Source organism: Mus pahari, chromosome 6 (genome assembly GCF_900095145.1).
Source record: "Mus pahari chromosome 6, PAHARI_EIJ_v1.1, whole genome shotgun sequence".
Lineage (NCBI taxonomy): Eukaryota > Metazoa > Chordata > Mammalia > Rodentia > Muridae > Mus > Mus pahari.
Genome location: NC_034595.1, coordinates 40,224,336 through 40,249,631, shown reverse-complemented (window position 1 = coordinate 40,249,631; position 25,296 = coordinate 40,224,336). Strand labels below are relative to the sequence as shown.

The following is a 25,296-nucleotide window of genomic DNA, read 5'->3' as shown; positions in this document are numbered from 1 at the left end:
AAGAAAGAAAGAAAGAAAGAAAGAAAGAAAGAAAGAAAGAAAGAAAGAAAGAAAGAGAAAGAGAAAGAGAAAGAGAAAGAAAAAGAAAGAAAAGAAAAGAAAAGAAAAGAAAAGAAAAGAAAAGAAAAGAAAAGAAAAGAAAAGAAAAGAAAAGAAAAGAAAAGAAAACTTAGATTCTCCAGGTCACGTTAAGGTTCTGATGCCCTTAAGCCAACAGGCTCAGAAAGGTATAATAGTGTTATGAGAAGTTATTGGTCCAGATTACTATGGGGAAATTGGATAGCTTCTCCACTGTGGAGGTAAGAAAGATTTTGTCTGAAATGCAAGAATTCCTTTAGGATGTCTCTTTGGGCTACCATGTCCTGTTTGACTAAAGTCAACAGGAGACTACAACAACCCAATCCAGGCACGATGACAAAGGACCCAGACTTCCAGGAATGAAGATATGGGTCACTCCTCTAGAAAAAGAGCCAAGCCCAGCTGAGGCGCTTATGGGGATGGAAATAATACAGAATGAGTAGCCAAGGATGGGAGCTAGAGCTAAATACCAGCTAAGGTCATGTGGCCAGTTACAGTAAGAAAAGGGCTATAATTATCTTGCATGTTTGTCATATTTTGTTAATAACATTTGTGCAAATTGTTGGGTTAACTTTCCTCAATTTCTTTATCATTTGAGATAATATCAAAGGTTATCATATTTAAGTCATGAGACAGTAAAAGAATGTCCCTCCAGGAACACTGCTACCTTTTCTAAACTATATTATGTGTTTATGGTTATGCATGGACTAGTTATATCACATTAGGCATAATTCTGACCTGGCTATTGTTTTCATTTAGAAATTAAGCACAACATAAAAAGATATGATTATGTGCCAAATGGTCAAAAGGTAGCTTGTGATAGCTAGTCTTGGTTGTCAACTTGACTGCACCTGGAATTAGCGACCCAAGCATCTGGGCGAGGAATTTTTAGTTAATTGGATCACTTGAGATGCTAAGACCCAACCTAAATCTAGACCACACTTTCTGGTTGCAGCCTATGGAAAGGACATGGAAGAGAAGCTTTTGGTCTTCGCCTGCTTTCCCTTATTCTCAATGGCAGGTTGATATATCCTTCACTGGTGTTAGTATCTACTTCCTCAAGATGCCAACATGTATTAAAGACCAGCTGGCATCTCAGCCAGTCTTAAGACTTTCCATCAGGAGATAGACATTATTGGACTAGCTGAACCACAGGCTGTAAGTCAGTCTAATAAATCCTGTTCATTCACACACACACACACACACACACACACACATTCTCTCTCCTCTCTCTCTCTCTCTCTCTCTCTCTCTCTCTCTCTCTCTCTCTCTCTCTCTCTTTCTATCAGTTCTATTCCTTTGGAGAACCCTGACTAATATACTCGATTACAAATGGGAAATGGGAAACATATGTTCCTCTGATATAAGTATAGGCAAAAAAAATGCACCAATCCAGAGAAATATGAATAATATTTAATTTCTCCTTTAATATAAAGTACAATATAAGTACAGTTTTTTCTTCATATTATATGGGCCATTTAGAAACCGTTTTTGGCAACACTAGGAAACTTCAATACTAATCACACAAGACACTGGGCAACTAACTAACACACACACACACAAAATCTGTTTCATCTCTGGAAGCTTTTAATCAGTAACCTCCATTTTTCAAACCCCTTTAGAGAATCTAGCTGACACACAAGATACCATTGCCATTCATTTTTCTGCAAAGTCCATAACTTAGCTCGAGGACCTGACACACAAGTCAAAGAGAAGGAAATTTACTCCAGTTTAGAGTACAAATACAACACAAATGGAGCAGGTCAATGACATTGTTACATATGAATGTACCTCTATCATTAGAAATCAAAACCATATGACCCCGTCAACTGTTTAAGTGACTAAATTCCTCAAATGGCAATTTACATAAGTAGAGGCCCAGCGCCATAGCCCTGAAACAAGAAGGACAGTGCCCCAGAGAACACCTTACTCACTGCTCATTTCAGACCTTAGGCATAATGCATTCCATTATGCTACTTTGAGATTCTTAGGGAAAAAAAATCATGAGGCAAAAATGCAAGGGGCTGGTGAGATGGCTCAGCAGTTAAGAGCACCTGACTGCTCTTCCAAAGTGCAGAGTTCAAATCCCAGCAACCACATGGTGGCTCACAACCATCTTTAATGAGATCTGACTCCCTCTTCTGGAGTGTCTGAAGACAGCTACAGTGTACTTAATAAATAAATATTTAAAAAAATGAAAAATTCTCATGTGATATAGCCTAAATCACAAGAACTTGTGCACATGCAAAATCAAAATATAAGACTACATTTAGAAGGATATCCAATGAAGAAAGAAGCAGTTTTCTGATGGTTAAGGAAAGTCTTTCAAATGTAAAATCCTTTAAAGAAAATGCACACATTGTACCCTGTCCAGACTTCTTTCAGGTTGACATGTGAGGAGGGACTCAGAACATTCCTGTATGAAGACTTACCAATGCCTTGCCCTCTTAATTCCACATACTCCTTAAGCAAGTTAACTTCCCTCCAGCAATTACAATGAATATGATTTTAATCACAGAATCAAGGTTAATTCCAATCAGGGGTCACTAGTGTTTGTAGCAATGAGTCTCTTGGTGGTATTTTATACTAGGCAGATAAAAGGTAAAATACTCCTGTTCTTTTAGACATTTATATAGCACAGAAATGAGTTTAAGCACATCTGAGATGACATTTTTATGAAAAGCATGATTTTATGTCATTTGAGACCAGATAAAAAGCTTTTGAAATAACCTTGCTAATTCCTTGGAAGGAACCAAAATAATGCTTTCAATCGGATCTCAAAATGCAAAGCCTTTCAAACCATTAACATCATTTACTGTGCTGCCCTCCTTCACTGATGGCCTTTCTAGTCCCTATGTCCTCATTTACCCCCGGAAGGGAAACCTGCTCCTTGGATAAGCTTAAACCAATATATTTTATTCACTGCAATGGCAGAGGGGTACAATTAGCATCAGTTCAGTCACATCACTATTCCCAGCTCAGGGGCATTGATTCAGATGAGCACAATTTGCAGCCACTGAGTCCAATGGCTCTGATGCTAGCTGGCATCATTAAAACCCTCCCAGTGTCCAGCCCGTTTGATCTTTTAAAGAATGCTTTCCGTGTATGACTGAGAGCTGGAAACTCCCTGCTGGACACTGTGCACAGCCTGCCTGCTTACTCATAGACTACTCACGGCAGCTAATACTCCTTACACCCAGGATTCTGATTCAAGAAAGAAAATTCTTCAGAAAAGAATCCATAAACACAAAATATACTCTAAAATAGATTAAAAGAGCTTCATGGAGCAAGGGAGATCCTGAAAGTTATCATTTCTAAAGATAAAGTATTGCAGAGATCCTAACAAATATTAGAAAATGGCAGAGGGCTAGAAACTGCAGAGGGGAAGCCAAATCGGGAAGTGACAAAAAATCAAGACCTCAGTTTTTAAATTTCATACTGAAGGTTCTGATATAGAACTCAACACCCCATAATCTCTCAATGTTTCCTTTTTAAAAAGTAAAAACAACCAATTAAAAAGTAGTGGAAAACTAAGTTGGTCTATTTAAAAAAAAAAAAAAACACATTATTTTTATTTCCCCACAATTTCCACACATGGCTTGTAAGTACTGAATAGTAGCCATTGTATAAGTATAACACATCCAGTTAAAATTTTATTTCAAGAATAAGAAACTAGATTTTAAAACCTGCTTGAAGAAAAGCAGAGTACATGTTATAATATCCACATATGTTTAATAAAAGGCAAGTTCCTGCTGTCCTTTTAAAGTTAAAAATACAACCAAACTACAACTTTCAACTGCAAAGACTCATTGTGTAGAATATAAAAAGCACAGCATGGAAATAGATTCAACAAATGTACAAAAAGAGTTTTCATGCCCAGAAAGAACTGAAGGCATCAAAAAATAGGCCCCACACTACAAATAACAGAGGGCAGTTCACAAAGACCAGCAAATCCACTCACTAATGCATAGCAAATTAAACTTAATCAACTCCTCTGCAAGGTTATGCAGCCAATCCACCTTTAAAAGTCTCCACAAACAAAACCAGGAAACAACAAAGAGGTCCAGAGTGCAGTAAATACCAAATCCACAGTAGGCGACAGAAGCCTTACTGTACACAGCTGAGAAAACCTGCCATGCAACAATGGATCACATTTCCATACTAAATTATATTTATCACGCTAAAAATGCTTAGACAAAATGCAGGATTTCTATTGGGCATTTTTATATCACACTAACTCTCTAAAACGTCCCAGACCTGCTGCGTCCCATTGAAAATTGTTCCTACCCCATGGAGCTGTAAAGGAGACCATAAACAAAGGGCTAGGATGATGAGAGAGGGCAAAGACAACTACCCTCCACCACGATTTCAGAAAATAAATAAATAAAAGAGGATAGAATAGCCAAAACATACCGCTGGTGGAGGGTAGCTCAGGGGAAGTCACCCCTGTGACAAATGGCCTGCAATGAACTCTTCCAGCGGTCAAGAATCCCCAGGAAAGGCCCCTCCCGTCCTTATCTACTGCTCAGTTGTACAATGCTCTGCTTTGAAAATGTAACACCCTGATGGTACTGGGCAAGATGAAAGAGCTTTTCTCAGTGATTCTGAAACGCCTATTAATTTTTGCCACAACAGACTCACAGCTGACTGAGAAAAACACTGGCCTAGCATGCCTCCTATCCCCATCTTAAGACCTTAAGAGAGAAAATGTTCAAAGAGAATAAGACCTCTTTCTGAGTGTAATGCACTGACTTTATTTCTGCACACACTGTTTTTTTGGTTTTTTTATCTAACCCTGGGCAGCTTGTTCACACTGGAAGTTATGTTCACCCTTAAAACTTTAAGTTGACTGTGTAAAATTCCAGGCATCTTGGAACTCACTCATTTGCACTTCTGTACATTTTATGACTGAAAGAGAAAACTTCAAACTGTTCCCTCAAACTTTATCACATTTGCTAAGGAAACAATACAGAAGGAAGAGAAAAATCCAACTGAACAATCAGATGTCCACATGGTCGAGGACTTCATAGAAATTTGGTAAATTAGAATTTCTAAGATGTTCAGTAAATAAGATTGTTCCTTCACCATAAAATGAAATACTATAATCTATATATTACAAAGGGACAATATTTGTACTAGTCATCAAAGAGATATTAGCAAAGAAAAATATTGTCCTAAAAGAAAAATGCAAAGTCAAAAATCAATATATTTAACTGTCTTAAAGAAGGAATGAATTATCAGCTTATCTGTTCAGCTAAGATTTCCAGGAACTTTGCTGTGGTTTTTTGGTTGTTTGTTTATTTAGCCAAGTAGAACCACACAACACATAATGTAAATATAGTCATCGCTCTGACCACTCAGCATTTGAACAGACTCCATCCTTTTAGAAACGTGTCCTAGGGAGACACATAAATGAGTAAGCAGCAGTAGTTTTTACCACGACCCTGACTCCACTGAGGACAAATGAAGTTCATCATTTCGACTTTCAAAGCCAAAGACTTCATCACCTAGCAAGCTTATGGGGGAGGGGGACGATGATGACACTGCACTGCTGTACTTCTTACACAGACTCAAGGTTTGGAAAGCTCTAGAAATCAATTTTAAATGTTTTTTAGCTGATGTATTTTCTGAAAGCGAGGGTTATTTAGTTTGTGTTCTTATCTTTATTGATTTCCTCCACTGATTCAGGCTATCTCTCTGTACACATAATGATATTTGATAGTCAAAGACATAAAGAGTAACGGACAGACAAGTCATGACCAACTGCTTCTGGGAAGCAGATCCGTAATGATGTTGAGGAACCTGGTGATTCCACACTGCTTCACAGGTTACCAATCAGAAAACAGAACAAATGGCCTCAGGGAATGAAGGTCGACTCCTGCGGGTAGCACACCAACCACAAAGAAAAACTAGCCCCAAGATAGTGAACATTAAATATACCCTAGGAAGAGATGCTGAACTGAATAAATGTCATGACTTTAGCATACATCACAGGACACATCAGCAGCCAATTCACAGTGAAAATGCACAAACATCAAGTGTGAAAAGCCCCTTACACAAGACAGAGAGAGAGAAAACTACTGTCAGAGTGGAGGTTTTTCTTACTTATCTAGAAGAACATAAAGCTATCCAGTACTAGATGTCAATAAAGACCATGTTTATTACCAAAATGAACAATAATAGAGTTTCAACAAATGAAACTCCTCAGGACATTTGCAGTATTATGAAGAAAACGGCATGTAGTATATTCATTGATAAAGGTTTATACTCTAGACAAGAAATATATAGAAAATAAAGAATAACAAAATAAAAGATTTTGCCACACACACACACACACACACACACACACACAAATTAAGTTAACTGATTGATGGCATTATTCTATGATTCTTAATTCTCACCTTGCTGCCAAACATGATTTAGGTCACTAACAGCTAGGTTAAACTTTGTTTCTTTCTTAATTTTTGGTGGTTTGTTTCTTTGGGCTTGTGTTTTTCTTTTAGAAGACCGGGTTTCTCTGAGTAACCCTGGCTGCCCTGGAATGTGCTCTAGAGACCAAGCAGCACAAAATCAGGGGGTGTGACTTGCCCCTGGTTAGATGGTACCAGTTAACTTAATTTCTGTATGTGTGTGTGTGTGTGTGTGTGTGTGTGTGTGTGTGTGTGTGTGTGTGTGTGTGTGGCAAAATCTTTTATTTTGTTATTCTTTATTTTCTATATATTTCTTGTCTAGAGTACAAACCAATGTGGACAACATTAGGCAAGGGCCTTTCTGAATGCATCCCTGTTTGTCTCCTCTGAAGCATAAGTATAACTAAGTGAATTAACCAAAGCACATACTTCAGCAGCTCTTAGTCCTTATGGAGTACATTATCACCTCTGCTGAAAAACAAAGATGTTCCCTATTACAGACAATGCTGTCTCTACCTTCAGTACTAACTATGGCTAGTAATGATGTTTTAGATAAATGGGTTAAGAAAACCCCTTGACGAACTCAGTGCATCTCCTAAAGGATAAGCATTAATATACCTGAGTCTTACGCAAACAGCAGAGGATTGGTCGGAGTGAGAAACAATGAAATTAGAGGAACAAAAAGACTAAATTACTATTTTGTTAGAAAAAAAGTTAACTGTGATAAAAATTTAAAGGAAGTACTTCAAAGGGCCAAAAAATGGTCCTTTTGAGAGGTGGATATATATGACACATTGTTTTCTCAGCTGTTGCTAAAAAATGTTTAATGATAGGATTTAGGTATTTATTGAGAAAATGATATAATTAGTAAAGAAGTGCATTCCAGTGCCAGAAGCTACAGAAAACAGAAGTCTGTAAGCTCAGTGAGCTGTCATCTGCTGTTTCAGTCTTGAGAAGGTCTAACACACCTTTCCAACTTCAGGCCAGCAGATCTGACAGAATCATCCTGAGAACACTTCCTTTGCTGAACAGGGACTGCATTCAATGTCTGGAGAAGGGAGTCGGGTGGTGGTGGCGCACACCTTTAATCCCAGCACTTGGGAGGCAGAGGCAGTGGATTTCTGAGTTTGAGGCCAGCCTGGTCTACAAAGTGAGTTCCAGGACAACCAGGGCTACACAGAGAAACACTGTCTCAAAAAACCAAATTTTTTTTTTTTTAAAAGTCTCTATGAGGTCTATTCTGCTAATTCCTACACTGTGACTGTTGAAGACAGGCATAAAGTGTTTAACATAAGGATAGACTGGGTTTTGTTGTTCTTTATCATATAGCAAGTTTCATCATCATCGTTGTCATCATCAACAACAACATGATTAGCTACAACTCTAGGAGAGTTCTCATTCCCTTAGATCCTGCAGTGTGCACACTTACTTTGTCAAAACAAAACAAACAAACAAACAAAAAAAACTGGCTAGACGAACAGATAAACTACTTCGATGTGATTCTCCTATTTGTTCAAAACAGTAAAGATACTCTTTGTCATATGGTCACTCTGGGAACAGTCTAGATTTCGCGCAATGACTCGCAAATCTGTTCTGCTCTTCACCCATCTGGCAGATCTAGTCACCAGGAAGGGACACTTCCTATGCCAGTCTTCAGGTCACTCATGATTTATTCAGAGGACACAAGAACCACTGACTTCTTTGCCTTGATAAAATTCTTTAATCAAAAATTTAAGAAGTAAACACATTCAACAGCTCCATACATACCCTCTCAACATAACAAAAACAAATAAGACCAAAAATAGGGTCTCTGTGGAGTGTTAAGCTGATAAACCAAAATCTCTCAGAAAATCACTTACGCAATCCTGCTCTACTCTCCCCTCGCCCCCAACAGAAACACATCTTGGAATTAATATTGAAATGTTCACTTACTCAGATTTGATCTTACATCCTTGTAGAACAGCTGAAGAGTTCAAATGAACCATTCACAAGTGCCTACCTCAGCCTGGCAGAGTGCATGAAGACCTTGTAACACCAAGGCGGCTGGAGTAGCTTGATCAGGCTTGGTACATTCATTCAACACCTGAGAAATGGCTGCAAGCATGTCTGCACCATGCTGATAGGGCCTACAACAAATGACCGCCTCAAGTCAAAATTAGAGCCAGAGTCATTAATACCCCCAGATTTTTGACTATAATAAAGGCATTAATTCTTTTTGAACCCCAACTACCTACTAAAGATTCACCCTTAAATACTAACAACACATGTTCTTGAAGATCTTTATGATTACTATCTGCTGCAATTTAATGCTTATTTTTATACAGCAGTTAAAAAGAAGAAGAAACTTTACAAATCCATGCATATACATGTGCCCATGTGCAATTGCACATGCATATGCACATGAACACACATGTAATGGGTACCATTTTTTCTGCAGGTTTACTTGCCTCTGACACATGGAGGTCAATCATTCTCTGCCTTATTTTTTTTCAAACAAGGCCTGTCACGGGACCTAAGGCTTACTTTTTCAGCTAGACTCAGTAGCCAGAAGATTCCAGGGATCCAACTCTCTCCACTCTACCGCTGGGTTAAAGACACAAACCAACATGCTCAGCTTTCGTATGGGCATGGGGGATCCAAACTCAGGTTCTGATGCTTGCTCAGCAACACTACCCATGGAGCTATCTACACAGCCCTGAAGAAGGTACTTTTCAATGAGTTTTACTCTCTAAATCATAAATTCTGTTGTTAGAATTGGCAAATTTTCATTATTTATTTACTTACCATCTGGACTGTAGCCCTGTTCCCTCCTCTCTTCCCAGTCCAACCCTCACATTCCCTCTCCCCATTCTACCCTCTCTTTCTGCTCAGAGAAAGGAACACCTCCACCCCATGGCATATCAAGTCAGAGCAGGAGTAGGCAGATACTATCCATCTGAGGCCAGACAAGGCAGCTTAGCTAGGGCAACGGGATCCCAAGGCAGGCAACAGAGTCAGAGACGGCCCCTACTCCAGTGGTTAGGGGGTCCACATGAAAGCTAAGCTGCACATCTGTTACATGTGTAGAGGGCCTAGGTCCAGCTCCCAAATGTTTTTTGGTGGCCGGTTCAGTTCCTATGAGCCGCCATGGGCCCAAGTTAGTTGACTCTGTGGGTTTTCTTATGGTATCCTTGACCCCTCCAGCTCCCTTAAATCATTCCCGAAATTTTAACAATGAAATTAATGGACAATCTTTATAGAGATTATAGGAAAAGGCAAACCTATCTCTGGTGATGGTTCTGGCATCAGATAGTGAGTATGAAAGCAAACATTGGAAATCTGATGATTCATGGTCGTGACACTAAAAATGGTGAATATATTTATCATCACCATGATGATAAACATATTAATACAAGAGATAATGGACTGTATGTCTATCCCATACCAGGCTACATCCATGCATGTCCTATGCCCTTCTTCTACCTCTTCCACATACATTGTGCCACCCCTAGAATGTTAGGTTTAAACCTAACAACTGCTCACATCTACTCTCTGAAAACCTCAAGGACATGAGGTCTTTCTCTAATTAACAAACTATCAATAAATGAAACTGCCTGACAAGATTCTTCTATCTCATTGTCCTACAAAAGGAAATGATTTTTCCAAAGCTGCGGGGGAAAACTGATATATCTGAGAATAGGAACGAAAAGAACATGAGTAAGTTCTCAAGACTGATCTAGTCTGATCCAGTCTTTCCTGTACCTCAACCTTCCCTGGAAAATAAGAATGTCGGCTAAGAACTTGTCTTGGTAATTTGTTCCGTGCCAAGATTTTAATAACATCCAGACACACCGGTCTTGAGTTACATAAGTGTGGCTTTTTTGTACTATGTAGTCTGCTCTTGCTGTATTGTATATAGTCACAAAAAAGAGGCAGAAATGCTAAGCTTTATATTCTTACACATTCTGATTCAAGATCTTACTGGACACAGGCATGATCCATGTTATGAGCAATGGTGTCTACCTCCTGCAAATCCACAGGACACATCATTTACTCTGGGATCCTGGACAGAGTACAGTATGTTCACAGGAATCCTACATTCTCACAGTCGAGCATGCATATAAAGTTACTGAACTAGAAATTACATCAAATGTACCCAATCTAGTTCCTCTATTCAGCTTTACTTCACCCCATTCAAGGGGTGGGAAAAGAAGAAGAAACTTAAGCAAAGGTAGCTTTGCTTATGTTATTTCAGGTTTAGTTCTTCAATTTATCCCTAATCTCTGTCTTCATGTATTCATAAATGACTAGAGGGCAAAAGGAAATTTAACATCATTTTCTCCTTTGATATACCATACTGTATGTAATACCATACAAGTCACAAATTAGGCCTTTCCTACTCTAAGTGCTTAGAAGAATCTGGCCTAAGTGGGGTACTGTGGCACACATCTGTAATCTCAGCAGTCAAGAGGCTGAAACAGGAAGATCATGAGTTCAAGTCCAGTCTGAGTGACCCAGTGAGATCACAAATCAAAAGCAAAACAAAGAATTGTTTATAACTACAGCCTACTGCTTAGTTGTCAGACATTTATATACAGAAGAAGATACTATGATATTATAGTAACATACATCATGCTACCATAATATTCAATTAGTACCCAGAAGGGGATATCAATATCCTACACACTAAAATAAAAGACCCAATTTAAAAGGGAAAAACAATCTTGCTTTTGAACAATAATGCATCCGTTTGAATTACAAAAGAAAAAAGAAGAATTAAATGAAAAGTACCCTCTCGAGGCATGCATCCTAAAGAGGTCGTCTTACCTCTGTTTACATATATCTCTGATGGACGCAGCTTTTGCAATCAGTTTCTCCCACTGGAGCTCCTTGTCCACAGAGAGGGAGGGCATGTCAGACATGGCCATGAAACGCTGCAGTTCAGGGTACACACGATCCTAATAAAATCATTTCACACACACACAAAAATAGATAATTTGCTAACTCGAGCTGAATAATCATTATCCTTTATGCAGCATTTTCACCTCCAAAAACCTGCATTTGCATTTGGAAATTATAACGTATCTCTGCTAATCAGCAGAGAATAATGCTGTTGTGATTATAGAGGCTTTCCTTACAGACCTGTGCACTGTTCATCCCAGAAAAACAAGTGGCCAGATCACACACTTTCTACAACGCCTCTAATCACAACCTTATTTCTATTACTTTCCCATACAAATGTAAAGATAAATGTCAGAAGTAGTGCAATAAGATTATTCTATGTTCTTAATTTCTGAGTCAAACACAAGTGACTGTTTTTACAGATCAAATATACCACAATAAATCAAAATTTGTCAAGGCAGTCATTGCTGATACCCACTACTATTACCAAATCTCAGCAGCGCTGTCACACAACTCCCTTTCTTCAGAGAGAGGAGCACATTTAATATGCGGCAAGTGCATAGCTAAGCTTACCTGCTTTTCCCACAGAGATGTCAACAGGCGCAATGTGACAGCTCTTAGTCGTGGTGTGGTCCCAAGCAGCTGAATTACCCGCAGGATCTGCCCTACACATACCTAGAAAAATATTAAACTGTTTCATGAAGGAAGGCAACTTCAAGGTTTCAAAGGGCATTTTAAAGTCCTTGTTATAAGTAAAACCTGGAGTGCAAGCTTACTTAGTTTGTAGCCATCTTCTGAGAACAAAGGAGATAGCTTGGGGAGGAACTAATCAGCAATTTGGGGAGCAAAGGGCCTAACCTCAAAGAACAGCAAATGTGAAAACAGAGATTTAGAGATTTAAATGAATCCCTAAATTTATCTATAAACATTAGCTACTATAAAACAAAAATAAAAGGGAAGAAATAATCTTGGTAAGATTTGGTCCTAAAATTTTATAATATGAAGTAGAAATCAATACCAACCATTTAGGTTTCTACCCGCCCCGCACCCCCCCCCCCAAAAAAATTCAGTCAATTGATATACTAACCTTGTGAACACCAAGTGTAGGCAAAGTATATAATATATGATTGTATGATACCGGGTCTAAGGGTCTTCCCAATTTGAACATCAAAACTGGAATCAAATTTGGTACCTAAGACAAATTTAAAGGATATGTACATTAGGCCATAGTCTGAATTCCATGACTGTGGATGATTTAGGTTTAGAAATGTCGGCTATTTGTTATTAAAAGCAATTTCATACTAACACTAATATTCCAACTCTATTATAATGAACTTCAAACATGAGTTAAAACATGTTTAAACAACTATGACACCAAATAATAAGAAAGTTAATATATAGGCTACCCATAAGAAATTTATAGTTCAAACAGACAGCACTTAAGCTACACAAACAGTAAACTACTCCACATAGAGATATATCCAATTAGGTTATTGTCATATGAAATAATTAAAATCAGGGTCCTACAAAGGAGGTGAGCAATTTATCATGTCTCTATACGCCCCTGTTTCTATCTCTATGCATTATACAATAAAATGAAGAAAATCAATTTATTCATTGGACACAAGAATAAATGTTAAGGTTAATATTTCCCACAACGATTCCATTCATTAAAATCCAGCTAAAATTACTTGGTTGGGGTACTAGTCCTAAAAGCAAGGGACACTGAAAGCTAAAGCAATCTCAAATATCTGTACAACTCTATAAATACACTGAAAGATATTGAACTACCCACTTTCAATGAGTGAACTGAATTTTATGATAGTATAGCTTAAGGAGATACTTTAAAATACAATTCAAGAACTGGGCATACTTGATTGCTTCCTAGAGATTAAAGTTAAGTCCCTATTGCTAAAGACACAGGACTCAAAGGATGTCGTAACGGATCTAAAAGCCTCTTCCCTGTGAACTAGCTTTCATAGTACCAAGAGGAGCTATGCAGGCTGCCAAAAGCAGGAATCCATCAATACTCCTATCTAACTGTGAAGTCTACAAATCATAACAATAACTAGCATGGCAGGAGATCTCTGAAGGTGTAACAGTGGCACTCATAGCTTAGTCGTAACCAACAGCTACCAGGAGGGAAATCATGCCAGGTACTAAAAACTGACCCACCTACCCAGAGGTAGTCAAATAGTGGATCTTTGAGCACAAGCTACTATCACCTGTTGACTAGACTGACAAAACTCCCAACTGTATTCTAAATACATATCATTCTTCCCAAAGGAAAATGGAGCCCTCGTGCTTTATCACACAAGCTTCTCTNTGGAGTAGACAGAGACCATGACGAAAAGACACAACTGGTGAAATGTGGAGAAGACTGGATACATCCAGACCACAACTCATGTACCTACACCTCAGGAACATGGAGGGCAGGTGGGCAGAATGATTCTGAGAGCCAGAGAACTGGGAAATGTGCTGTGAGAGTGTCTTCTGGAAATGACAGAGAGAGAAGCTTCCCTTAGGATCCTCCACAGTAAGGCTGCCTAAACTCGCCTGAAGGACAATGTCAATATACATGTTAATGTGGAAAGGGGGACTCTCACAAGGGTCTATCCTGAGAGAAGGAAATATAAGCAACTAACAGCTAATGAGAGAGAAAGTTTATTTTTCCTGGGGATGAGCCCCAACACTGTTTATCCAATAATCAGTCCTAAAAATCAAATACATACGAACAACACTAAACAGACTTAGCAGGTTGTACTCATATATTTATACACATATATACGTAATAATAAAGGAAAATAATAAAGAAAAATAAGGCACGAGTTTGAGAGCAGAGGCATGACGAAGTTGAAGGAAGGACAAAGAAGAAGAGAAAAGATACAATTACATTCTAGTTGTTAAAAAAAAATTAACTTGCAAAGGGAAAACACAAAATAAACAAAAGAGCTGGGTGCAGTGTCACCCATCTCACAACCCCAGCACTGAGGATGCTGAAGAGGAGGACCACAGGTTTGGGTGCTAAGGAAGACTAGAGGTTTGGAGCCAACCAGGGTTATACAGTGACTTAAAACCTGCCTGGACAAAAAACAAACAAACAAAACAAAACAAAAAACAAAAAGCATGCTGACTCAAAAGGACATGAAAAACTCTACTTAAAATAATGTGTGATTCTTCATACAATCTAAGCCTTAACCTGACAGACCAAAATGTAATCAAAAACTAATCTTCCACACGCCACACTTTGAAGGCTTGTATCCAGTATCTCCTTGTTTCTTCTGTCTTAGAAACCCATTTCTTCTAAGCTTCTTAGAAGGTATTGACTTTAATTTCAGGAAGGAAAAATGTCCTCTTAACCCTACCACCAAAACGTGTGACAGCTAAAAAATTAATTTGCTAATGATCTTTGCCACAGTATATCACAGCAGCATATGGGCTTTGCTGGCTATAACCTCACAGTACACAGACAGAATTCTTAAGGGTTTTTGCAGGTAATAGGGCTTCGGTGGAACAGAAACTCCATTGCTCAAGCTTGGACAAATGAAGGAAGACAATTTTTTGAACTGGCTTCTTATTTCCCATTTTAATTAAAAACAAAAGGTTATCTTAGATTGCCTTCCATGGGTCTCAATCAATTATCTCCTGTGTAACAGTTTCTACCAGGACACTCTGACAGATCCTTAGTTCTGGGAATGGCAATCAGTGCATTTAGTGGCATTTTACAAAACAGTGTATTTAATCATGTGGCTTTTAAACAAATGTTTTAATTATATTGTCAGTAGAGAAATAAAATGCTGTATTTTTGCCCTAAAAGTAGAGTTGCTTTAAAAGCCATGGACCTCAAGAAACATCAGCCTTTTTTCTATCTAGTTCAAAAAAATATCAGAAATATTTCCACTAAATAATGTTTGATTCTGTATCATCTATATCATTCTTAAGACATACTAGTTGACACTGTTGGTCTTACTCCAGTACACACAAAGCAGAGGACTGCCTTGTCTGGCTTCAGGGGGAGAGGCTATGCCTAATCCTACAGAGACTTGATGCCCCCCCCCCCCCCCAAGGAGGAGATACCCTGCCAGGACACCCTCTCAGAGGCGGGGGGGGGGGGTAAGGGTAAGAATTCAGGTGGGGAAAACAACATTTGGGATGTAACAAACAAGGTTTAAGTAATGAAAATATATAATGGGGGGGAGACATAATATCACAAATTAGGTAGCCATGTAGGAGAGAGAGAGAGAGAGAGAGAGAGAGAGAGAGAGAGAGAGAGAGAGAGAAGACATAGTAGCCATGTAGAGTGAAAGAATAAAGTAGAGATACACTGCACTAGAAAAGCCCAAATTAAGCATATCTATGAAAATATTTCTGCCTGGAAGTATGGACCGCTGGTTTCCTATTGACATGTGGACATGTTATTTCTTTACCTAATGTCAGCACAAGCTCTCACGCCTCCTGCTCTTCGAGCTTCTGCTCTTCACAGACAGAAACAACACATTTGGACTTACCTCTGAGTTAGAGTCTGCTGATCAATGAGCCCTGTCTACTATCTTGCTATCTGGCTTCATATAAAGCACAACCCTCTCTCTTTTCAGGTTCAGAGTTCAAGTCTTTGATGAACAAGTTTATTTAAAACATGGGATTCTGACAAAAATCCTACAACTACCAGCAGGTTCCTCAGCAGAAATTTCATACGCCGGTAGGAAGTAAATGCATATTCAAAATGTACTATTAAATGCATTTTATGTAACTATGCAATTCAATGCAATATTAAAAAGGGGAATGCAAACCAAGAATACTGTAACTAGCAAAACTACCAAAACACTTCAAATATCAGGAGAAAGAAAGGCATTCTCAGATATATAAAAGCTTAAATGAGATCAACACTGAACCTGTCTAAAAGGAAATGTTAAAAGAGACCTGTTGTAAATGAAAAGCAAGTACCCTGGGCGGCAGCAACACAGAACACAGGAAACTTGAAAGCTTGCTGCAATACAGGGACAGTCAGAATCCTGTAATATGGAAATGAGGCATTTATCCTACAAAACACAAGCAAGTTCTTTTGCATTTCCTTAGTTGGGGGTGGAGGGAGGGATGCCACCATGCATGTGTGAAGGTCAGGGCTTACACTGAAGGGGTCAGGGCTCTCATTCTACCCTGCGGGTCCTGAGGATCAAGCTCAGATCATCAGGCTTGGTGCAAGCACCTTTAGGTGCTGTGCCATTTTGCAGCCCCATATGTAACTTTTAATTCTATTAAATGAGTTAAAAGAAAAAAGCATAAATACTGTAGCGATGAAATACATAGACACAGTAACATAAAAAGAAAAATAAATAAAGGGTAGGGTTTATATATTGATTGACATTTATGTACACAAGTTATCAGCTGAAAAAGGCTGCTGTACCGAAATGATATTTTGTATGAGACACCCATAGTAACTCTAGAGGAAATAACCATTAAAAAACACAAAAGAAAACAAAGAAGCAATGCGAGAATAAACACAAACAAACAAAAAGTAGCAAAAGAACTGGAGCAAAAAGCTACCAGACAGTCAGGAAGCAGTTAACAACTGCATGTTCTCTCACACTACTAATTTCACTTAAGGTGAAGGGATTTTGCTCCAGCCATAAGACAAAGGAGCTAGATCCAGCTGTTTAGATGCTGTAGAACACTTATTTGACACTTATTTGAGAGCTAAAGGCATAGGGCAGAAGGCAAAGAGATACCCTACACAAGTGGTAATCAAGAAATAGCTGGAATAACCAAATCTATCATGCAACAAAAAATTAGATTTTTAAAATCATAAAAAGTAAAAAACTAATAAAAGTAACACATGACCTAGTAAACTCACTTCTTAGCATTTGCCTATAACAACTGAAACGAGGGCTTCAAGGAGATATTTACAAACTCATAATCACTGCAGCATTATCTACAATCATCATTCACAACTACTCACAACAAAAACAACATAGATGTCAACCACGGCCATGTATGGATGGGTAGAGGAACACAGTGCTGTCTGTACTACTCTACTTTAAAAGAGAAGGAAAGCCTATCTCATGGAACAACTCAGCTGAACCTTGAGGAATTATGCTAAGTGAAGCAAGCCAGGCACAAAGAACAAATACCATGTAATTCACTTATACAAAGTACTGAAAGAGGCCAGACTCTTCCAGCAAAGAGGAATAGTGGTTTCTAGTAGATACAGCAAGGAAATTTGATACAGGGTTGCTCTGTGGAGATAGAGCATCAGTAATCAGCAGGGAGAATGCTCTTGAGATCTACTGTATAGCAACTTATAGTTTGCAATGTTACACAGTATTATATATTATATATCTACTGTATAAGAACATTTATATAGTTAGCAATATTATACTTAGAAATCAGTTGAGATCGATTTCACGCTATTAATTTTTATCACCCAGAAAAAAAAAAAAAAAAAAGGAATCATGGATTTGTTTGTTAAGAGTAAGAAAGGCATGGTGGTCCTGCCCTTATCCCAAGGACTCAAAGGCCCAGGCAGATGGATCTCTGTCAGTTTGAAGCCAGTCTGGGATATAGAGTAAGTTCCAGAACAGCCAGGGACACATCATTCCATGTCTCAGGAAAAAAAAGAAAATTGTCAGAAAGGTTTTAAGGCTTTGTCAGGTTCATTTAATTTAACTATTTTATTTTCCATACGATAAACCTGAAACCCAGAAGCATCTTCGTCTATTTGTAGCCACAGAATGATGAGCATTCATGTCTCAATGAAATCTTCTATTCTTTTTGGGCACAGTGACAAGAAACAAAGATTTTAGACTGTCTATTACAGGAATATGAAGTTATCATACAAGCCTTCTACCATTAAAGAAAAAGAGCAAGTAAAACATAAGCCAGCATTTCCCTGGAATCAAGAACATTAAAATTGGAATATAGTAATTTAACTCCAAATTCCAGGAAAATTATACATGTTGGCAAACCTTCAATAGGCCACACACACACAATCTCTGTCATCAAATACGAGACTATATAATGCTTACAACTAGCCCTCTTTCTTGAGACAGAAGGAGCACAGTTATCACTAAATGAAAATATACAAATAAACACATAAAGAGAAAAATTACCAGTGAAAAGGAACGAAGAAGAAGGTAATCATCCAACAGAAGAGAGAAGCAGACACAACACAGGGTCTGTTTCTTTTCAACTTTCTAACCTTGCGTCACCAACACTAGGCAAAAACACCACAAAGATGCACATATGTGGTTTAAATCCTTGTGCTGACCAGCCCCATGCCAGTGAGGCTAAGTCTCTGAGGATCAAAGGGTATTCCAAAGACCTGCGTGGGGAACCAGGGGACTCCTGGCACTTTAGTTCAGGAGTGCTGCAAACAAAGCAGTGCTCATTTCTAGCATTAAAGCAAAAGAAACAAGAGGTGATATTTACAGCTAACCTAAGCAAACACAAGTACAGCAAGGGAAGCCTCCTGTTGCTGTCTTAGCATCTATACTCATGTGGCCCACAAGTGAGAGAGCTACAACTCTTCCTCCCAAGCCTTTGCCTTCCCTACAGAAGTAACATGGACATGGGGCATGCCATGTTAATTTACTTAATCGCAGTTCATGCCATCATTTCTCCAAGGTCACCCAGTGAAAAGAACATTCTGCACCTTGCCCCACCTGCACTCCACAGTAAGTCCACGGCTTTCTTATACAAGCTTACACATCTTTGAATTTAACAAATGCTGGTCCAGTTTTGCCTAAAACTTGGTCCTGTGAAAAATGGACCTAATTCTATGTATGCAAGGTTTCTTTGCCACTTCTCAAAGACTATCAAATAATAATATGTACAAGATTATAAATGAAAAGATAAAACATAAATTTTATATCACAAGAAAGGGAATATGCTTGAATGGTGTCTATAAGCATAGGCATAAATGAATCCAAGAATTTTAATACTTAAACAGCCTTTGAAAAAATCCTTTATTTCAGGGGTTGGAGAGATGGCTCAGTGGTTAAAACAACACTTCTTCTTGCAGAGGCCCTTGGATCAGTTCCCAATACCCACATGGCAGCTCACACTACCTACAACTCCAGTTCCAGGCTAACTTATGGCTTCCAGGCCATGTACATGGTGCATATACAAATATGTAGACAAAACACCTATACACATGAACTAAAATCTTAGTTGGATGTGTTAGTAGCACACATGTGTACTCCCAGCTACTGGAAAAATTGAGGCAATAAAATCTCTCAAACTCAGGAGCTATAAACCTGGGAGACACACACACACACACACACACACACACACGCACATGCACACACACGCACACTCACACAATCACTCAATTCATTCTACCAAAAAAGGACATCATATACAATTAGGCTTTTTAAATTTAATTAATTCCTTCTTCCTCAATTACTTGACATTTCTAACTATAGCATCTGCTTATTGCTTAAGTAATTCATTGGAAAGCAGTCCACTGATAGGTAGTGAAAAGCTAATTATTTCCTCCACATATAAAGAATATGTAGGGACCAAAAGTAAGGTAAATGTGGTATAATTTTACTCCTCTGAGATTCAATTATAGTTACATCACAACATCATCATTAAGCAAATTGTCTGAAGCAGTAGACCTCAACCTTCCTAATGCTGCAACGCTTTAATACAGTTCCTCATGTTGTGGTGACCCACAATCATAAAATTATTTTGTTGCTACTTCATAACAACAATTTTACTTGTTATAAATTGTAATTTAAATATCAAATATATGCAGAATATCTGAGATTCAGAATACCTGATATGAAACCCCTATGAAAGGGTCATTCTGACATCCCAACACCCTACTCTACGCAACCCTTCCACCCTGAGATGGGTAGTGATGCAGAATCTCTTGTGTACTATACGGTGGCATCACTTGTAAATTAAAAATCTTATGGCCTATAGGAAAGGGTATAATTGAAGGTGTGACATCCCATAGGCAGAAAGAATTCCAGAATAGAGCCAAGCATGGCATTGGCCCAGGGAACATGGGGTAACCAACTACAAGAACTTAGATTAGAATAAATTGAATAATATATTATATTCTACTCATGAAATAGCCAAAGCTTATGGCCTAGGTATCTGTAAAAATACTTGAGTCTCAGAGTCATTATTCTAGGACCCTGGAGCTGGTAGGAAAAACTCGATTTTACATAAGGACCCACATGTTGAGAATCAATGGTCTAACTAAACTTGGCTACTAGGCCATGTACATGGTGCATATACAAATATGCAGGCAAAACACCCATACACATGAACTAAAATTCTGTGCTGGTTAGCCATTGGGAGTCATTAAGTTCACGAGAAGAAAAAGAGAGACCAACAAACAGGCCAGACAATCATCATTCTAAGGGCTACAGCTCTCTAGCCTTATTCTAATCCACCTTGAGTGCCTGATCTGCAGTGACTTTTCCAAGAATGAGTTATGTAACACAATCCATCTCCAACACACGCTGTAGTATATTTGAAGTGACAAACTGAAGCTCAAATAGAGGTGAGGACTGTGTCAAAGCAATCTAGCTCCAAGACCACTGAGTGGCTGCCACTGAGCCCTACAAGGCCAGCAATGTCATCTATTCACCTTGTCATCCTCAGACCTACACACAGACTGTACTTGTAATATATATAAATGATCCCGAACTCTTCTGGAGCTGCCTGAATTCCTGTCAGCAAAGTGGATCCTGTATTAATGTTGCAATCGTTTTCTCTATAAATGGGCATTAAAAGCCTACCATATGCAAAGTCAAGTACTTAACAGTATGACAATCAAATTAATGTGGAACCAGAAAATTGTCCCTGTCAGATAAAGGGTACAGTGATGTCAAAAGCAGACAAGCTCTGATTTGAACATATAGATTTCCCAATACATCAGAAAATAAAGTCAATAATGCAGCAGCTCTAAGAATCACTGCACACTACAGTAAGGTGAATTCAGATAGGGGATCAGTGGAGGGGTTTAAGAGGTGCTGGATGTCCCCCAAAACAAATGTGACTTCCTGGGAAATCTTACTACCTTCTGGCTTCTGACAATCTCTCAGCATCAAAGGGCCTACAGACACACACACACACACACACACACACACACACACACACACACACAAATATGACAAGAAGTTTAAGCCATCAGAAAAGTTTAAGCCATCCATGAACAAATACAGCTTTTCTATTTCTGCTAATTGAGCCCCTCCTCAATGGAGATCTGATTGGTAGAACTGAAGTTAAAGGCCAATAATCTCTAGGCAATAGACAGCATGAATATTTCTCCTCTCAATTACAGAAAATCGGGTATTGCTACTTGTGTATCACTGGGAAAGTGATTCCTGTCAGAAATGGAACCAAGAGTGTAAAAACTGCACCATGGGGTATAACTATGTACACACAACTAAATGAACAACTACATACTTAAACCAGAGGAACTCAATATTTTTGATTTTTTTTTTTTTTTTTTTTGGTTTTTCGAAACAGGGTTTCTGTGTGTAGCTCTGGCTGTCCTGGAACTCACTTTGTAGACCAGGCTGTCCTCGAACTCAGAAATCCGCCTGCCTCTGCCTCCCAAATGCTAGGATTAAAGGCATGCGCCACCACGCCTGGCCAATATTTTTGATTTTAGTACAAAGAGAGAGAGAGATTGCTCAAGGAAACCATGAGAGTCAAGTCAACTTCCTAGGGTATAAAAACTCAGCAGAGACTAACAGTGTAGCCAAACCTTATGCTAGGAGTGTAAGGTGCTACTCCATACCTCAGCAGTGCATAAAAAGAAGAGTGGGTTAGCACAGTTGGCTAATGGTTAAGTCTGACTCCAAAGCCTTTCTTTCCTACTTCAATGATAACGACATCAAAATGGAACTTTAACACATCATACTATGACTCTATAATGCCTTACTCACTACTAAGGTCCACAGGACTGATGGTAAACAAATAACCTGATGAAAATGTTACACTAACCAAAATTCATACAAAGACTCAAGAAACAGCTAACTTTTCTAAAGAGGACAAAAACCACCTGGATCCCTGGGTGTGGGGGGGTCCTGATAAAAATCTCTGGAAGCAAGGAGCAACAGTGAAGACTGAGTGTAGAGCCTGAAGTGTACACTGCAAAGTGATGCTGAGGAATGACAGGAAACAGATCTGGTACACTCTTACCTTGCATCATCTTCTGCTTCGGGGCAAACCATCAGACTAGAGACAAAATAAGCATTAGGAAGATGCCGTTGGCATCTATGACAGGCATATGATGGGGGTGGGTGATAAATTAATCAATAGGAGGTTTAGAAAAGCCAATTAGCGACCAGGGAAGGGTAAACCAACAAAAAAAGAAAATCCACATGATTTTTTTAGGAATTAAACCTAATGAATCATTTTAAAGAATTTAGAAAAAATGTAGGGCACATCTGAGCATGCTCCTGAGACACATAAGAACTAACTGAGCATTAACAATGAAAGCTTTCCTGGAGTATGTTAAGTTCTGCTGTGTGGCAAAATGCCTCTGTCAGTCAAGTTAATGAGGAGGGGGTTATTTTATTTTGGTTCATAACTTCAGAGACTTAGTTCATGAGCACTTGGCCCTGTCACTACAGATGTACAAAGAACAGTACACGATGACAGGAATATGTCATCAAGTAATTCTGTTCACCTCGTAGCCACCAGAAAACAAAGCAGGAAGGGAAAGGGAGGCTCCCAATAGCCTACTTCAACCTACTAACCACTCCTCTTCTGGGCTTCAGCACTTCCAGTCGTATCACAGGGGCAATCAGGCCTTGAGCAAGTGGCAGGCCTTTGGGAGCCACTCCAGATAGAAACTATCACAATGAGAACTGATATGAATTAAGAACAGCACCCAGCAAAAAGAATAAAGCAAACCACCTGGCCAGGAAGAAGCAGATTAGCCTGGCAAACTGAATTCAATCCCAGGAACTAACATAAAGGTGAAAGGAAAGAACCTATTATGCAAATTGGTCCCTGTCCTCTAAAAGCACAATATGGTACATGCACCCATGTGCGTACACATGAAAACACACACACACACACACACACACACACACACACACACACTACCAGCCACTGATTTAATATTCCAAGAAAAATGGTATAATTTCTTAATACACAGACTCCTACCCCAGTACAAAAAGGGAAAATACATAAATCTGAGAGTTTAAAAAAAAAAAAAAAAAAAGGATAGTAACAGAGATCCAGGAAGATGGCTTGGTTAGAAAAGAATTGTCATGCAAGAATAAGGACAGAGAACTGAGTTCCAGCCCTACCCACCATGGAAAAATGTCAGATGGCAAAGAAATACAATATTAGTGCAGGGCGACAGGGTCTGGTGGAGACCTGAGGCTTATGAAAAAGCCATTCTAGCCAAATGAGTGGGCTCTGGGTTCAGTGAGAGGCCTTGCTTCAATAATGGGAAGTGACACCCAAGGCTGCCCTCTGCCCTCTACATGCCCATATGCACCTCCCTACATATAAACATATGCACATAAAAAGTTAATAGGAACTATGAGAATGTACAATCTCATTATTGTTTATAACTGCAAATTATAAGATAATTGACTGTATTGTATATTAAAGTTTTGATGCACATTCAAATTATGCAATATAAGGATATAGTAAAAGAGACACATAATTCTGGGGAAGCTTGTGAGTGCCTGTAATCCTGCTGCAAAGGTAGACAGGCAGATAACTATCCAGCTAGCCTAGCCTACTTAGTAAGTTTCAGGTCTGTGAGAGACTCTGCCTCAGGTAGGTACATACATACATAGGTAGGTAGGTAGAGAGATAAGATAGATAGATGAATGGATGGATGGATGGATGGATGGATGGATAGATAGATAGACAGACAGACAGACAGACAGATAGATAGACAGACACATACATACATGATACATAGATGACAGACAGATAGATAGACAAACAGAAAGATGTAGATGATGTGCCTACAAAATAATATCTGAGGTTGTTTTCTGCACACATGTTCACACACAAATACACACACACACACACACACACACACACACACACACGTCATTAACACACATACAAAGCCCATTTCTTGTCTAGGATATGCTCCAAAAATAGCATCTCAAACTTGGAGACTGGAGAACAGCATGGAATTCAGACCTCTCATAAGTAAATACAGAACACTGGGTTCCTAGACCATTTGTGCTTCTCTAAGTATGCTTGAAATCTTTCATGACCACATGTTTTTTAAAAGCATTTTAGTCCAGGGTTCCCTAAGGAAAGTACCTGCCTAATAGTCATGAGCCCTATAACCCATGGAGAGAGTGCCATGCACTTGTAACCCAAACACTGAGAAGAAATACAGACAGAACCTGTGGCTCATAGTTCAGGCAGTCTGGCTGAACGGTCAAGCTCCAGTCCATTGAGAAACAGGGTTACTCTGGCCCCCACACACTTGCGCATGACACACTGTGTGCACATGCACACACATGCATAAAATCAGTTTCTGATCTACTATCTTTACATATGAGTATTTTAAAAGATATGAGAAATCTAAATGTAGGAGACAAAATTTCTCCCAAAGTAATACATACAACTGCATGTATTATTTCTATGTCAGAGTATATCAAACATGTGAGACAAAATTAAAACTGTCATATTAAAATATGATATCTGAGTGGGGCATGGTGGTACACACCTTTAATCCCAGCACCCGGGAGGCAGAGGCAGGCAGATTTCTGAGTTTGAGGCCAGCCTGGTCTACAAAGTGAGTTCCAGGACAGCTAGGGCTACACAAAGAAACCCTGTCTTGAAAAAGTCTGAAACATATACTGGGGGGAAGCACGATTGAGTAGAATTTCTTGTATCTGAAAGCAAAGATAGGGGACAAAGAACACCATGGAAACCTGTAATCTGTAACACAGAAGAGGACTGGGGCCACGGCTCA

General features: G+C 38.9%; 1 protein-coding gene across 3 annotated transcripts in view; it reads right to left on the bottom strand.

Moving 5' to 3' along the window:
• Focad (focadhesin) overlaps positions 1-25,296 on the bottom strand; it is a 324,827-nt gene that overhangs the window by 149,269 nt on the left and 150,262 nt on the right. For all 3 annotated transcript variants that reach the window (XM_029539699.1, XM_029539698.1, XM_021199728.2), the window contains 4 exons: positions 12,457-12,561; positions 11,943-12,044; positions 11,295-11,425; positions 8,488-8,614 (listed from right to left, as the gene is read on the bottom strand). In XM_029539699.1, the coding sequence (XP_029395559.1) occupies positions 8,488-8,614; positions 11,295-11,425; positions 11,943-12,044; positions 12,457-12,561 (465 nt within the window). The remainder of the gene's footprint in view (positions 1-8,487; positions 8,615-11,294; positions 11,426-11,942; positions 12,045-12,456; positions 12,562-25,296) is intronic.